The 17,304-nt window shown below is 44.3% G+C and overlaps 1 protein-coding gene across 3 annotated transcripts in view; it reads right to left on the minus strand.

Moving 5' to 3' along the window:
- edil3a (EGF like and discoidin domains 3a) overlaps window positions 1-14,926 on the minus strand; it is a 77,746-nt gene extending 62,820 nt beyond the window's left edge. For 2 of the 3 annotated variants that reach the window (XM_086112014.1, XM_086112013.1), the window contains exon 1: window positions 14,615-14,926. In XM_086112014.1, coding sequence (XP_085968140.1) covers window positions 14,615-14,678 — 64 coding nt within the window. In that variant the 5' untranslated portion in view covers window positions 14,679-14,926. The remainder of the gene's footprint in view (window positions 1-14,614) is intronic. The other variant, XM_086112015.1, reaches the window with a different exon arrangement.
- Window positions 14,927-17,304: the final 2,378 nt, after the last annotated feature.

Genomic DNA, 17,304 nt, shown 5'->3' on the forward strand with positions numbered 1-17,304 from the left:
ACATTAACCCAAGGAAAAAGAAAAACAACTGGTAGATACTGAGAGCAAAGCTTTTGTAACGTACCGATCCGGCGAGAGACCGACAATCGAATTCTCAAATGCTTTTCGAGTCCTCCTTAAACTTCGAGGTCATGTATGTGAAAATGCACTGCATTGATTAGCATCACTGTTGATTACACATACTACAGTCGATCCTATAGAAAGGCTCCATCAACAATACACAAATGGAAACATTGACAACAGTCTGACAAATGCCAATAAAAGGCACTGACTGACGTTGGTAATTGGAGTTGTGTGACACGTCTGATTGATCCTCAGACAACTCAAGCTCGTTTCATCCAATACATCAAGATGCAAAATGTTTGTTTAAGAGGCAGCTAAATATAACCTGTAAACAGCATTTCAATTTACCTCGGGGCAGTTGGACGGCAAAGCCGGATGTTTTAAATGGTTGGTGTGTGGGTGGAACCAGAAGAAACTTACAGTCTTAGTAAATTGTGTACAACTATTGTACAAAATACGATAAAAGTCCTCTCTTTTTATTTTATTCATGGAGATTTAAGACTGACTCTATGCACTTGACTCTGTGTGTGTGCGTGTGTGTGTGTATAAAATTAGCAAAGTTATAAAAAGAAAAAAAACCCAGTTGCACTGAACAAGCGAGAATTCCAATCGTGAGTGATGATCAGCAGAGGGTAAAGAGTGCAAACTTGAAAAACAGAGCCTCGTTGTTTCCTTGCCAATTGTGTATTGTGATTTTCCACACAAAAGAAGCGAAGAAAAATCCCTGATGTGCTTCCATGTATTGCACATTGTTTGTGCGAAAAGAAGTGGGAGGGGCAAAACTCTCAGTCTTCATAATTGGATGTAATAGCTCAGGGGCCATGTGCTTGCTTTGGTTTCGTGGAGGAGTGAGAATGTTTGGTGAAGACTAAAATACGTAACATTTGGGTGGCACGGTGAGTGACTGGTTAGCACGTCCGCCTCACAATGCAGAGGTGCAGGGATCGATTCCAGCGCCGGCCTTCCTGTGTGGAGTTTGCATGTTTTCCCCGTGCCTGCGTGGGTTCTCTCCGGGTACTCCAGTTTCCTCCCACATTCCAAAGACATGCACGGCAGGTTAATGGAATACTCTAAATTGTCCCTAGGTGTGATTTTGAGTGTGAATGGTTGCTCGTCTATTCTGTGTATCCTGCGAGTGGCTGGCAAGCAGTTCAGGGTGTACCCCACTTACTGGCCTAAGACAGCTGGGATATGCCTCCATGTCAAGGAACTATGTGAAGCCAGTAAGGTAAAATCAAAATACCGTCTGAATCATGGAATTAAAAAAAAGGGGGAGTGGTGGCATGACATCATAATATATAGGGTCAGATGAAAAAGGGCATCTTATTTAAAAAGCGAATGAATCATGGATGACAGAGAACATCGCGACCATTAAGGAGCTTTTGAAGGAGACAGCTCGGTCTCCATTAAAAGTCAGGCTGAAGATGAAAGACAGCTCAGCTCTGCCATGTGAAGCCATTTGTCCCTCATTTCATCAGAAGGTGGACGCTAACCAACCATTACTGTCAACTAATGATGTATTTGAAATGTAATATAAGCAGTTATATGATGATATGATATCGCTGCATCAGTTTACACCATTGCCATCCAAAATGGGGTTAGCTTGTGCTCGCCATGTAACATAGTTTAATTATCCTTCCGAGAGCGTACAACGTGTTCCTCGAGAACTGAGGCTGCGTGGCTTGCTGCGATAATGAACTGGTATAATTTATTGATCGATCAGTGGTCCACAGACCACATTGCTATTATGCCCAAGTGATTGCAGAAATTCCTTGCGGGGAAACTAAACCAGATTTCTCACTGCAATCTTTGGGTTGGACGGAGAAATGCTAATATTGCGCGGCATATATTCGATTATCATAATCACCATGCCCATGGTTCATCTTTGACCATTTTGTATTCGGAGGTTGCCTCTTACATCATCGTCACCTCAAAAGCTTTTTCACACGAGTACTCAGTCTTGAGTGTCGGTGTGTGTGTGTGTGTGTGTACATGTATGTATATATATATATATATATACATATGACGCTGTTGAATGAAAAAAAACTAAAAGCTCTTGTAGCCCCCCCAAAAAGTTCAGTTTTGAGCTGGCGACCTTCAGATGGCATTTACTTAATAAGCGGATAAAGGTATTTCTTTTGTTCTTTTAACATGAACACGATGACTTCAACAGGTAGCCAGTGACAGCAGTGGCTTTTGGTTAACTATCCCTTTAAGGTCTGCTGTGGTTTGGAACTGTCTGGCAAAAGGCAGAATGTGTTGCAGGCTTATTCAGTTTGACTGGCAGCATGATTTTAATGCAAGAATATGCCACATTCCAAACCTAATAATGGCATCAAATGACAATGACATACAGTATAGCCTGTTTTTTTTTTTTTTTTAAACAGTAGTGATATAAATCCCCCTGGTGCTATTCTCCGACATCAGTTTAGGTACGCCTAAAACGGGAGACCAATATCGATGACTTCCTATCTCTCACAAGAATAATATTGCAACTAAAAATACATCACAAAGTGAGTCTAAATCCTGGCGTGTTGCAAATCACGTGCGGACAGAAATTAGCATTACAACTCTTTGATGTGAACATCAGCTTTTGTAGTTTCCATTTGCACTGACACGGCACGCTACTGCCTATTACGAGTAAAGCATCTGGATAATATTGCAGCGTTTTAGCCTGTGATTTCCATTCCTTGTAGAATGACAGTTGACTGACACTGATCAGTGGAAAATGTTCAGAGAAGAAACACTACGACTGCTTTTCCAACTGAATCGAGTGAAGTCCAAATGTGGTCGGGGACCGACCGGGATTGGGAGTGTGATGCCGTCGATTTGGTATGATGTCAAAGGGAGAGGCAAGGGATGGGACTTCTGATGATGTATCACCCTACACGATGTCACACGTCCGGTTACCTGCAACACTAATTAGAACAGCCAGTTCAAAAACAAAATAAAACAAAACAAATGGCTGGTTATTTAAAAAAATTGCGTTGTAGAGTCGCAGCTAGTGGCAATGTTCAGGTTCACAACACGTCTCTCCACCGCTACGCCCCCGCCCCCCCCACCCCAACCCCCCCTAAGCTCATTACAGATGCCCTAGTTTGCTCATGAGCCAGGAGAGTCTTTTTAGCCTCATTACAAACTTGGACACCTCCCATCGTTTGTACCTTTCTACCAGACAAGATCTCCCACATGCACTGTCGTTTCCCCAAGAAGAAGCTTAAAGGGGCTGGGATGGAAGTGCTGCTTCAAATGATCACATAGAGCAAAGAACCAACTGAAAACCAGAGTGTTGGCAACTTTGTATATGTTGCGACAACTCGAGCAACAACCGGTCAACGAAGAGCCGCAACAGATCATGCCTTGAGCAAAGGTGCCAACAAAATTGGAAGACTCTCGCCACTGTGTTACACTGCGGTCCAGCACTTTGCTATCAGACCGTCATATTCTTTTCCTAACTGGACTTTCACGGTGCTCGCCTGAACTCCATTCAGATGTTCCATTGTAGGCAACGGCGGATTTCAAAAGTTGACCTGGAGCTAAGATGCTGCTCAGGAGACTGTGGTTTTCCTCAGTAGGCAGGGGACACCCGGAACCGGTTGCCAGACAATTGCAGGGCACACACAGACCAACAACCAACCGCCCTCACATTCACACCTAGGGACAATTTGGAGTGTTCAATCAACCTGCCATGCATGTTTTTGGAATGTGGGAGGAAACCGCAGTACCCGGAGAAACCCACGCAGACCCGGGGAGAACATGCAAACTGGGAGGCCGGAGGCTGCACTGTGAAGTCGACGTGCTAACCACTGGACTACCGGGCCGCCCCAGAATACGTACAATTTATATTAATTATTCCGTATTAATCTTCAATGACCATCAAATTTCCAACGAGAACACATTATGCAAGTTTGAGGAGGAGATCTTGGAAGAGAATGAACTACATGGAAAGTTTTTTAAACTTCTGCTGCTCAATTAGCATGTGACACACGTCCAAGCTTCAAAGTTAGACACAATATACTCCTGAGAATACTCCTGAAGATGGCCGCTTGTGCGCCAGTGTGTTCGGCGACGCTCCTGCCATTTCGGGTTTTTTTACTTTTCGCAATGCTTGTTACCTCCCTAGCAGCGTCTCGGTTGGTTTATGATCGCCGATCGTTGTTATTGATTCAACAACACGTCGGAGATTCGGCCGCGTTTTGGCAAGACGGTGGTGAAAAGACGCTACCTCCGTTCTTGGCTAACCTGCCGGCTAATCTCTTCCGCGTTCGCTCGCCCCCTTCACAGAAGCGCCGCCGCCGCCGTCGCCGCCGCCGCGGCAAACGTAGCGGTCAGCTCGTGAAGCTAAAACGGGATCTGAGACACACTTCGATCGCTCCGGCGTGGTGTGCCCTCAACCCCGTCGCCTCGTGCTTGCTAACAGTCGTTGGCTCTCCCATCGCGCCACGGCATTTCTACCCTCCACGCCTTTCTCGGGGAGGAATCCAGCGAAAGCTTTTGAGGGAATTCCCCCGGGCTCGGCGATCGGAAGAGGCAATCCCTCCCGTTGCTACTCCCACAAGGATCGCGTTGTTAAACGCCCGGTCGCTGACGAACAAGACCCATATTCTGAGGGAGTATTTCCTTTCCAATGACTTGGATTTCCTGTGTCTGACGGAGACTTGGGCAGGTACTGGTGAGTACAACGCTTTGCTTGAATTGTTGCCACCCGACTGTGGTTTCCTCGATACCCCGAGGACATCAGGCTGTGGTGGAGGAACGGTGAGCATCTTTAAGAACAATTTCAAATGTAAACGGTGCACATTCACCACATCGGCCACCAGCTTTGAAGCAACCTTCTTTGAAGTCGGTCGTGTTTTCCCGGTGCTCTGTGCTGTCATTTACCGTCCTCCTAAATACAACAAAGACTTTTTAAGCGACTTTTCAACCTTTCTTGCGGAAATCAGGCTGAGATATGATCATATCCTCCTAATGGGGGATTTTAATATCCATGTGTGCTGTCCGGAAAAAACGCTAGCAAAGGACTTCTTAAGACTTATCGACTCTTTTAATTTCGTGCAGTATGTGACCAGCCCGACACATGAACAAGGTCATATTTTAGACCTTGTCCTTGCTTATGGTCTACCGGTGTCAAATCTGGAAGTCCTTGAAAATGGGATTTCTGATCACATGGCAGTTTTATTTGACGTAGTCTTATCGCGTGCTGCTGTGAAATCTGCCGCTCCTAGTTTTAAACGCCGAATTTTTAACCCTCGCACTGCTGGTCGTTTCTCTGATGCCTTTAATAACCTTTGCGTATCCTCGTCTAACACAGAGGAACTCACCTCTTGGTTCAACTCATCATGCTGTGCCATCCTGGATTTGGTGGCTCCTTCAAAAACTGTGCTCCCAAAACCTAAACCCGAGCCATGGTTTAACGACATTACCCGCGCAGCTAGGCAGGGGTGTCGCAAAGCCGAACGCAAGTGGAAAAATGACAAATTGCATGTCTCTTATCAAATTTGGAAAGACTGCTGGCGTAACTACCAGCTCACAGTAAAAGAGGCCAAAAGAGAATATCTGTCGGACCTTATTCAAGCTAACCGTCACAACCCACGCGCACTATTTAAAACAATAGATTCTGTACTCAAACCCCCTCTGCCTACTTGCTCGGATTCTTCACCCGAGATGTGCAACAGATTCCTTCAGTTTTTCATTGGTAAGGTCTCTACAGCTAGGACTCCGGTCTCAAATACCGCATCTGACCCCTCTGTCCATGTTCCATGTTCAGCTGTGCTAAATTCTTTTGAAACTGTGTCCTTGGCGCTTTTGGAGGATGTAGTTCGCCAGACAAAGCCATCTGGCTCCCCTTGCGACTCTCTTCCCCCGCACTTCTTTCAGGAGGTTCTCCCGAGTGTTGGCGCATCAGTCTTGGATATCATCAACAGCAGCCTCTCTTCTGGTGTAGTTCCCCAACAGTTTAAACATGCTGTGGTCCAACCCTTGATCAAGAAAGCTGGCCTTGATCCAGATGTGCTGTCAAGTTTCAGGCCCATTTCCAAGCTGCCTCTCATTTCCAAAATTCTGGAAAAAGTCGTGCACATGCAGTTGAAAATTTTCTTGGATGAACATAACATCTTGGAGGTCTTCCAGTCAGGTTTCAAGACGATGCATAGCACGGAGTCAGCCCTGTTACGCGTTTCTAATGACATCCTCCTGGCAAATGACTCTCGAGACCACGTGTGTCTAGTTTTATTGGACTTAACTGCAGCATTTGATACAGTGGATCACAGTATTCTGCTGTCTCGTTTGCAGCACTTGGTGGGCATTGGCGGCAGTGCTCTTGAGTGGTTTAGGTCCTATTTAGCTGACAGAACCTTCTGTGTCAGCCTTGGCTGCTCTGAGTCACGCACTGCTCCCCTGTCATGTGGTGTTCCACAGGGCTCAATTCTGGGGCCTCTGCTGTTCTCGCTGTATCTGCTCCCATTGGGTTCCATCTTAAGGAAACATGGTATTCCCTTCCACTGCTATGCAGATGACTGCCAGATCTATGTCCCACTGAGCAAGAAAGACGCCTTCTCATTAAGGCCACTCCTATCCTGTCTGGAAGAAATCAAAACCTGGATGGCACAAAATTTCTTGAGATTCAATGAAAAGAAGACAGAGGTGATATTGTTTGGTCCCAGTGGCCCTTGTACATTCCATCCTGTAGACTTGGGCCCCCTGTCTCCTTATCTTAAGTCAACAGTCTCAAACTTGGGCCTTAAACTGGACAGTGATTTCAAACTCGATCGGCAAATTGGTGCCGTTGTTAAATCCAGCTTCTTTCACCTTAGACAGCTGGCCAAAATAAAACCTCTCCTCTCACATGAACACTTTGAGACAGTAATTCATGCCTTTGTCACATCCCGGCTCGATTACTGCAATGCCCTTTACTTTGGAGTCAGCCAGTCCTCCATTAAGCGCCTTCAGCTGGTCCAGAATGCCGCCGCTCGCCTCTTGACTGGTACTCGTAAGAGGGAGCACATAACTCCTACTCTGGCATCCCTTCACTGGCTCCCCATTCATTTTAGAGTTATTTTCAAGATCCTCTTATTTGTTTTCAAATCTCTGAATAATCTCGCGCCACCTTACCTCTCTGAGCTCATCCGCCCCTACACACCTGCCCGGCGCCTCAGGTCTGTGGACCAGACTTTATTAGAAGTACCAAGAACTAAACTGAGGCTCAGAGGGGATCGAGCCTTTTCTGTTGCTGGTCCCTCTCTCTGGAATGACCTCCCACTAAACATTCGGCAAGCCTCCTCGCTGCCCATCTTCAAAACCCTCCTCAAAACTCACTTGTATTCTTTGGCATTCGACTCAGCATGACTTAGATTTGTTCTTGGTTTTACTGTTTGGTGCTTTCTACCGCCTTTATTACCGATTTGTCTTACTGTTTATTGTGCATGTTAAATTGCTCCATGTACAGCACTTTGTATGCAGCGATGGCTGTTTGAAAGTGCTCTATAAATACTGTTGACTTGACTTGACTTGACAATATGACGCAAGGCATTCACATCGTCCTTCGCAACGTTTTTCTCGGGGAAAATATTTGATACCCCTCATTGAGGTAGATAATAGAGTCGGAACTGTCAAATGAGCTGGTCGGGAAAATAACTCGTTGAGTAAATGAGGGTGGCTCCTTCTTAATCTTGAAATGCTTTCATGACAACATCCCCGAGTGACTATGAAATAGGCATTCATTTTGGTCATGTACATATTTGTCATTCAGACGGCAAGCGACGTGAGTCGATAAAAAGCGACGAAGAAGGTGCAATTTCGTGCTTCGAATTCAGTCGATAATGTGAGCTTTTGCGTCACAAGATGCTGTAATTTGCACTGATGAGCTATGAAATGTGAAAAAGAATTTACTTTTATAGGGTGTCTTTCAGACAGCCAATCCAACGACGCAATTTTCTCCCATCGCTTTTCGCTAATCCTCTCACATGGAGAACTTTACAAAGCTTGTCTTTAGGAAATGTAAAAAAAATGCGTATCCATTCAGTGCGAGGTTAGAAGCTTTGGCAGGATGAAAATTGCAGCACTAAATGTGAAATCGCTTGTGCTCTTAGAAATATTACGAGCAGCCACATACTCGTGCAATTAAAAAAAACAACAATCATAAACACGATTTTATTCAGTCGCCTCCTTGAAGTCGGAGCATCTTTTCACAGCAAATGATTTTTGCCCCCAACAGAAAAAAACAAAAACAAATAGAGCATTCATTTCAACAGAAGATACAATCTTCTTGATTAGTGACTGGAGAGAGCAGCCCGCCTGAGGAAGTCCTGCCCTCACCTCACTTCACTGCGGCGTGTGATTAATTTAATAGAGCGGAAGTGACCATGTGACAGTCCCTTTAGCCCTTTTATTCCCCTTTTTATACCCGCGTTTAACAATTCCCACAGCTGGTTGGAACTCTTGGCCTTTTACGTGATAATAGAGTGCGATAACTCCGGTGGACATTCGGATTCTTACCCTTGTTTTTTTATTTTTTTTATTTGAGGATTTATAAGTACAGTTGTCCCTCGTTGACATGACTTTTCAAGTTCAACTTCCTTTCTTTGTCTTTTGTGCGCTCATTTATGCAATCTGATGATGCCGTATATCTAGGAACATTGTTTCATGCCTGTAGTTGGGTTTGAAGTCCATCTTTTTGTGACACGGGTCCTGCGACTTTTCTGACACACCTCATATATGCTCAAGCCGCAATCGTGGAGCGGATGCAAAATGCAGAGTAAATGTGGCTGGACATGAAATCAAAATGCAGAGCAATACACAGGACGTGATTAAATAGTTTTGCTCGCCGGGAGAAAGAGAAAGAGATGATTTGGTCAAACAATTGAGGTGCAGCAACAAGTGCGGACTCCTTTCGTGCAAGACATGAACAGAAATTTCATGAGAGAAGATTAGAGGAATCACAACAATGTAAGAAAAAAAATGCCTGTCTTCCTTTCGTTCGTTTTGTACGGTATATCGCTTATCCTGTTCAGGGTCTCGGTTTCATTTGTCTTGGGGCAAAAGGAGTGGCTGACTCCCATTTACACCATCACTGAGTAGGAACTTGAACCAACGCCGCCTGTGCCAAAATCAGGTAAACCCACCGGTGACCTGTGTGAAGATTATTCAACCAAAAAAAAAAAAACCCAAATGATGTAAACGTGTTACTCAGTGAACCACGTAAGTCTGGAAATGAATCACAGCACCATTTCTTGTCCCTCGATGAACATCCTGCCACAGTTTTACACATTATCTGAAGTCATGTTGCCTTCATTGAATTTCTGAAGAGGCACGCGGAGCCGGCAGTTTGATCTGTGATGTTTGATGCTACTGTGACACTTGGTCGAAATTATGGGCGGGGGGCAGAGCTGACCGAACCGCACCCATTCAAGCAGAAAATTGTGCTCGCCTCACGAAAGGATCGCCAAAATCATCCGTCTGTGATAACCGTCTCTGGACTTTTAAGTTGAAATCCCCTTCCGCTTTATTCCGTTTAATTCGGTTGAAATTCTACCTTATGAGGCGAATATGCACCGGGTTAACTCATTTGAAGGTACAACGTACAAACAGACAGAAATGGATCTTTTCTTGTTTCGTCACACAGCATTTTCTTTTTCGACTTGGTGGAACGTAAACCGACGACAAAAGGTTTCAGCTGAAGTGTCAGTGAGCAACTGTTAAAAAATGTAAACAAGGAAAACAACAGCAGCTTTGCACTGATTGTTTTCGGATTGGAATCGCAACTCACTTTTGTTTTGACAGGGCGCCTCACTTTACAGGACTAACCTTGACTGTGATTGTTCCTGCGCTTGACTGAATAGAATCGATCTATCCGTCTATTATCGTAAAAGCAAAGCCATAAGGCCGCTGTGGTTGTTTCAAAGCTGAAATGCGTCACATCTTATTAAACACCTTCGGCATGGAAACGCAGCTGATCATCTTGAAGTCGCCTTGTAATACAAAGTTGCGCCACAATATAGATTTTTGTCCGTGGCGATAGGTAACTGGAAAAGGTGAAGAATGGACTACAAGAGACTCAATGAGGGAGAAAAATGTGACAGACTGTTATTTAGTTTCTTTTGGACTGGAAGCTCTCATGTGTGCTTTCCAAGATGGACAATTTCCAGAACATTGCTGTTTAGTTTCCATAGAAATTTAGGCTTAGGAATTTGTGAGAATTTACGGGGGTAATTTAATGGAAGGTATGATAATTACGCATACAATAAATACAACAAGTTTTCTCATAAATCGGCAGCCATGCATTACAGTATATTAATTGCTCCATTTTCTTTCTTTTTGCCACTGGCAGCGGCATATCTTAAGCTCGCTCATACATCAAATTTTGGCTTGCAACACAAAGCAAAAAGTCCAACTTTTTTGAAGTACCCTATCAAGAGCCAACTTCCACTTTTTTTAAAGTCCTACTTTATTCGTATAACTCCCCGTTCCATCCCACTGACAGATTCCCACTTTGAAAATTCCCACCATTTTGCAACCCCAGTGTTCCCTCCAAAAACTTATTAAACCCATGCGCCACTCAGGGCCTATTAAAGTTCTTTTGATGAGCTCTTCCTCAGGATGTGTCCTTGCCGTCTCCGTAACTGTCCCTCAACCGTCCTTCTAATCAGTCAAGCTTGAAATGTGGGCAGCACAACACAGACCCGAGCGACACCAAGACAAATAGCAGTGTATCCATTAACTTGTCAGCATCACAGACAAATAAAATCTCTCTCAAATCCTAATTGGAATCAAGTTTTGTGATCAAAAGTGAAGCCGCTGACCAGTGCTGAGGGAGGGCCTGATGAAGATTGACTCATAAATCCCGATCAACCATTCAGCGCGGCTTGTCCTCCAATGAGTGACTTTGACTCCTTTTGATCATCACGGCGGGGAATCTTGACAGCGGCGTGACCTCTCGCGACTGATTGAAGACCATGATTTTTAAACGCAGAGTGAAGGACGCTATAGAGGTTGGCCACGAGTCATTATTATTCAAAGTTGCCTGGATTTAAAACTATAACCTTCACCGGCTTAAATATAATGAGCGTTTCAAAAGATTGCGATCCATTTAAGCCATAAATGGGACTTATTTTCAAAGCATGGGACAGTTACTGTTTATACGGGTTTTTAAAATGTCCATTCATCCGTCCATTTTTTACAGCGCTTATCCTGAACAGGGTCGCGGGGAGTTATCCCAGCAGACTTCGGGCAGAAGGCAGATTAAACCCTGACCTGGTCTCCAGTCTGTCGTAGGGCACACAGAGGCAAACAACCATTCACACCCACATCAACACCATCACTGAATGGGAACCGACCCCACAAGTCAGGCGACTGTACCACTTCACCATCAGCATTGACAAAAAAGGAATTGTTTTGAAACCAGCGACGGGGTGGTCGACTGGCTAGCACGTCCGCCTCACAGTGCAGAGGTGCAGGGTTCGATTGCGGCTCTGGCGTTCCTGTGTGGAGTTTGCACGTTCTCCCCGTGCCGTGGGTTTTCTCCGGGTACTCCGGTTTCCTCCCACATTCCAAAAACATGCATGGCAGGTTAATTATTGGAACACTCTCGATTGAGTGTGACTGTGAGTGTGAATGGTTATTCGTTTTTGTGTGCCCTGCTATTGGCTGCCAACCAGTTCAGGGTGTACCCCGCGGTCTGCCCGAGGACAGCTGTGACAGGCTCCACCCCTGTGAGGATAAACGATTCGGAAAATGGATGGATGGATTGTTTTGAAACTGCTAAAACTACACTTTCTTTTTTTTTTTTTAGTTTGCCAGGCAAAGTGACGCAAGTCGTCAGGGAGCCCGACGGATTTTCCCCTAGTTGAAAAAGTTGACTCTTTTGGTAATTTTTTTGGTACCACATCTTGCTTCTCAAGAAGTGTTGCTCGAGGTGGCAATTATTTTAATATGCTATCGCATTTACGAGAGAGCCACGCATCACTCCTCAACAAATTCAAGGTAACGTTATTAAATAGCTACAATCTTGTCTTGAAATTAATGTTTGCAACCAGCTACGAGATTAAGCGTGTCGACAATTGGTGAAATAGATACCATAGACTCACCACAGAGGAAGATAATTAGCTATCTAGCTGGGCTAACATTCATTGCCCCTCAGACGTTACTTCACACGGCAGAGAAGATCGTTTTCTGAGAAAGAAATATTTTAAGTACACATTTCAACTGTGTATTTTCTTGACTAATGTACTAATGCGGTGCGTTCAATGGGGGTGAAATAAATAATTTCAGAACCATGATTGCAATGCTGAGAAACTGTAATACTGAATTATAGAAATATGCACGCCTTATTATAGCCTTATTCACTGTGAAGTGCATTTGTGCCGTAGTACTTTGCCAGCTGGAGTTCAAAGTGTGAAGAGTGGCTACCGAATGGTTGAATGTATTGTCTGTTTTTTTCCCCTGAATTTTAAAATGCGAGGAAGAGCAACAAATTTTGCCCATGCATCTAAAACCACAGCCATCACATAACAACATGTGATGTGGTGTGAAACACACTTCTAATGGGTCATTGTTGCTTCAGCAACACGAACGCTGACCAACAGTCCAATCCTCATTTATGACTCATCATCAATAACAAACAACCACCACATCGCCTTTCCAGATGGTCGTCTATTTGCCTCAGAGACTGTAATTTCACAGCCATTATGAAAAGGACAGAACCCGGAAACAAGATGCATAGCGTTCATTTCAAACTGCCTTTCTAAACAAGCGCAAAAGCATCTTTCCATTCACGAACCGTCCGGGCCTACGGGAGTAGTCATGCGATGCCTTCTGCAGCCGGACAGCCGCGCGCGCGCGCCTAAACAATGTGTACGAGTCAGCACCAGTAACCAAGCAGAGAAAGAGACGTGTTGCGATGCTTCCCTTAAAAACAATGCAGTCTGTTCTACCTGAAGGCGAATGCTTCCACCCCATCACTATGTTCCGGGGGACAAAGACACTCTCTGATATCCTCCGAAGGGTGTTTGCTAGCATCTGTCTCTCAGAGGACACTTGGCACCTCCAGCAAAGAATAAAAGCCTGTGCACGGTGTCAACAAAGAGAATCCCTAATGAGCCCAAGTTCCATGTGGTGGGATCCTGGTTGGAACTCAAAAAGAAAAGACGGCATACTGTCAGACGTTTAGATGACCTCCGACTCCTCTCTGGATGTGTTTTATTTCGATTTGGCAAAAAGCAACGCAAATTAATTGGGCTGGTATTTTGAGTGGAATAAGTCTACATCACTGCCTTCATGACACGAGTCGGCCACACGTTTGTGCACTGAGAGGCTTAGGGAGCCCAGTCTGCATGACATGTGTGACTCCTGAGGCGTGCATGTTACGAAATGTGCACAGACAGCGAGACTGTCATGACCCACTTCCATGGAGAGCTGCGCCGCTTTCTACTGCAATCCCACAGGTAGGCTTGCCCTGACTGACTGTAAAATATACACTCTGGAAAGGTTTACATCGTCCTGTCACCACACAACTGGAGGGCAATGATGGAGGAGGATGTTTAATCTCCAGCTCAAGCAACTGACGAGAGAAAGCTATTTCTGGAGAAACAGCACGCTGATGCTGAACGGCAGAATGAAGTGAGATGTTGAAATGGTATGCCGTGAGACTCGGAATGGATTGAATCGCTCTAGAAATCTGGATGGAGAGGATAAATCTGTATGATCTTGCTCTTGAATTTGGTTCATTTTATTCTTTTCAGGGAATGGAAATAACTGCCAAGATTTCCTGCATAATCATTTGAAGTTGGAAGTGTGCGAATCAGTCCAGAAATGTAGGGAGAAGAAGGAACTGGGGTATTTATGAAGATATGTATGTGTTTATGTTATGTGAATTGTGTTATTAAAAGTATGGCATTTGGAGAAGTAAAAATGTGAAAATTAGTACTCAAGATGTTTGGAATGAGTGGAAAATTTTGAAGTTTCAACAGGAAATATTGACTTTGTCATTGGGCTGAATGTTTTGTATTTGTTTGTGTGTGTGTATATATATATATATATATAGTATATATATATTGGGGGTGTGGAATAACATCAGTATGGAGCTGCAGCAGTCACTCAACGAATGAGCACAATTCTAAGTATTTCAGTTGGCCTCAAGTAGTTCGAAAAGGTTTCACCCTAATACGGTGGCAAGCGATCCTTATCTTTCAGCCTTCGGGTAATTCAGTTTGGGGTGGAATTAAAAGTGACGTCTGGCTGTCTGGTCAGCTTGTTATCCAGTGGCACCAAACCCAGCTCAGGATAAGAGTGCATTCTACATGACATTGGCTTTCCAAAAGCCCCTTGGCAGAGAAATAACAAACGCGGTGGTGTAAAATGCGATGCTACTTTGTCGAGACCCACTTCAAAATAAATATAGGAAATGGTCGAGCAAGATGTCAGCGCGGTTTATTTCCAATTACGCACGGGATACAAACACAATGACAGTACTGTTTACGCACAAACCCCTACTGGTTATATCCAATAAACAGTAAGCACTTTATGCGATATCAAGTGTGGAAGCCCCCCCTCTACTCACCCATCACATGCTGCGGGACAGCGGCGCTCACGCACAGGGCGATGGAGAGGAGGAGCGGTCCCATCCTCTCACAACGAGAAGAGACGTGCTTCTTGGGCAAAGATGGGAGAGAATGAGAGGAACAAATCACGACAAGATTAACTCAAAGTTGTCCCTCCGTCACCCCCCGCGAGAGAACTGGAGCGGATAAATATGTCCTGTTTGATAAAGTCCTCCTCTGTGGTGGAACGGAGTGGAGAGACGCGCCGGAACAAGTGGCGTGAGGGTGCCAGGTGCCTGTTGGCCCGTTACTACCGCAGTGAGTGGAGACGGAGGTGCGTGTATGCGCGCAACTCGCCAGGACCATCATCAAGTAAAATACAGAGGCACGCATTTCCGGTCATGCCCTACAAAATTAAAGTCATTTAAAAATCAGCAAATCCAGTCACACCATCTGTGGAGGCAGACTCAAGGTTTGACCAAGGACATATTTGTTTAATATTCTCATCAATTTTGGACTTGAATTGACATTTAGTATTTATTTCATACTGCTGTTCTATGAGATACTTTGTTTTGCCATGTATATTTTTGCTATTTTTGTGCAAACCTAATCCAGATACTTAGGCACATGAAAATAAAGTAGTCTACAGTTTTCTTTGTTTTACTTGAATACAAATAGAATAGTAGAGATACTCTAATTTCACAAACGGGGTTGCAAATCAATGCTATGGTTGCAATTTTATTATGTTGCCATTGATTGAAATACTTCACAAAAGCAAACCATCTTCGCTTACTCTTTTTCAGAGGACTTGGTGGTGCAGGAAATAAAACAGTGAGCGGACTTTACTGTTTCATTGCCATGAATGAATCTGTCTGCGATTCACCTTCGTTGCTGACCAGTTCCTTCTGCACCAAAGCATTACAGTGATCTATTTTAAACAAAAACAGGCTAAGATGCACACCCCTAAGAGAAAAAAAAATATATATACATGTGTTTTGAGAGGTTGTAATTTTATGAGAAATTAAGCCCTCCCTTGTTTCTTTCTGACTTTCGGGTTGAGTGAACGCTGGCGCGTTTTGGCTGCCGCTGCTCAACCCGTATTGTTTTGTGTTATTTGTTATTGTAAAGTGTCCTTGGGTGTCTTGAAAGGCGCTTATAAATAAAATCTATTATTATTAATTGTACATGCTAGCTGTGTTAGCTGCTGTTTGAAGACACTAAAATTGTTTTCCTTTTTTTTCCATTAGCAGTTAAAAGTAAAGTTACTCAATTCGAACCATTCCAAATATCAAGGTTCACGTACCAATTCTGTGTTTTTGTCCGTCTTTAAAAACCCCACTGAACCCATCTTGCAATACTACTCTCACTATGGCATCACCGGTGCACTGCTTTGTTTGTTTTCGCTGAATAGCGTCTGTATAAATAAATGCCAGCGGGTGAATTCAGAAAGTGGTTCACTGTTTAGTGTAACAGTAGCATGACGACATTCTCATTGAGTGCAGTGAGCGGCCATGCAATAGATGTTGAGACGTCACTACCTGTGCTGCCTACTCATTGGCGTGGTTGCATCCTTCCATCTCTGTGCAGTCTATATATCACGGTGAGACCAAACAGCGGCTTTGTAACCCCCATGGGGGAAACATCAGTGTAGACGACGTAAATGTCTCAATGATGGAGACGACTTCTCCACTCTCTCCTCCTCTGCAGCGCACAAGCTCGACAATGGAAGGTGCTGAATCAGTCTCTGCTGATTTGCTTTTTGAATCAGTCTGTTCAGCCTTGCTCTAACCTCTTTTCATGCCCTGCAGTAACACGTTCAAGCCCGCGGAGCCGGGATCACTGGATTTTGATTTTTCCCTCGAAAGCTCCCTCAGTCACACGAATGTGTGGGCTGAGCATGCCGACCTATTTGCTCTCTGGCAAGTAGCTGGGTAACAGTCATACAAGATCTCGACTGTTTTATAATATTGTCAAGAATCAACAACCGACATGTGGTTGTACAACTGCTCACACCTTCTACTAAGTGAGCACGTAGGTGTGTTCAGAATGAAGGAATCACTTTCGAACTCATATTAAAATGGAGTCAGCGTATACTTGCCCCCATTTAAAGTGCCTTAGATTAATCTCAAATAAAGTTCAGCTGTTCAAAGAGGCTTTCTGTTGTTTGATGACAAGTCCCCAATATCTGTTGCTGTCATTTGTCTTCATATTTTTGCACAAATTGAGTCTCAGGTCTCATCTTGTAGACCAGAGGTGTCAAAGTCAGGTCCAGGAGGGTCGCTGCCCTGCATGTTTTCCAAGTCTCCCTGTTGCAACACACCTGATTCAAATGATCAGATGATCAGCAAGCTCTGCGGAAGCCTGACATTGAACCTGTTCATTTAAATCAGGTGTGTTGCAACAGGGAGACTTGGAAAACATGCAGGACAGCGGCCCTCCAGGACCTGAGTTTGACACCTATGTTGTAGACTGTTAGCAATTGGAATAAAATGAAACTGGCCTAGTCGTAGTACTGCATACACATGGTTAAGTTTGATTTCCGTGTAATGCGTTCATTTGCAGATTGCACAGTGGACTGACTACTAGTTCCCATTTCTGAATTTCGGGATTCGAATCTTGGATCCTGCCTCCCTGTGAGGTATTTTTGTATTCCTCCTACATTCCAAGATTAATCAAGGACTCAAAATTAGCGCATGAGCTAGTTTTGAAG

This window comes from Hippocampus guttulatus, chromosome 5 (genome assembly GCF_054856545.1).
Source record: "Hippocampus guttulatus isolate MCC_2025c chromosome 5, RoL_Hgut_1.0, whole genome shotgun sequence".
NCBI classification, from domain to species: Eukaryota; Metazoa; Chordata; class Actinopteri; order Syngnathiformes; family Syngnathidae; genus Hippocampus; species Hippocampus guttulatus.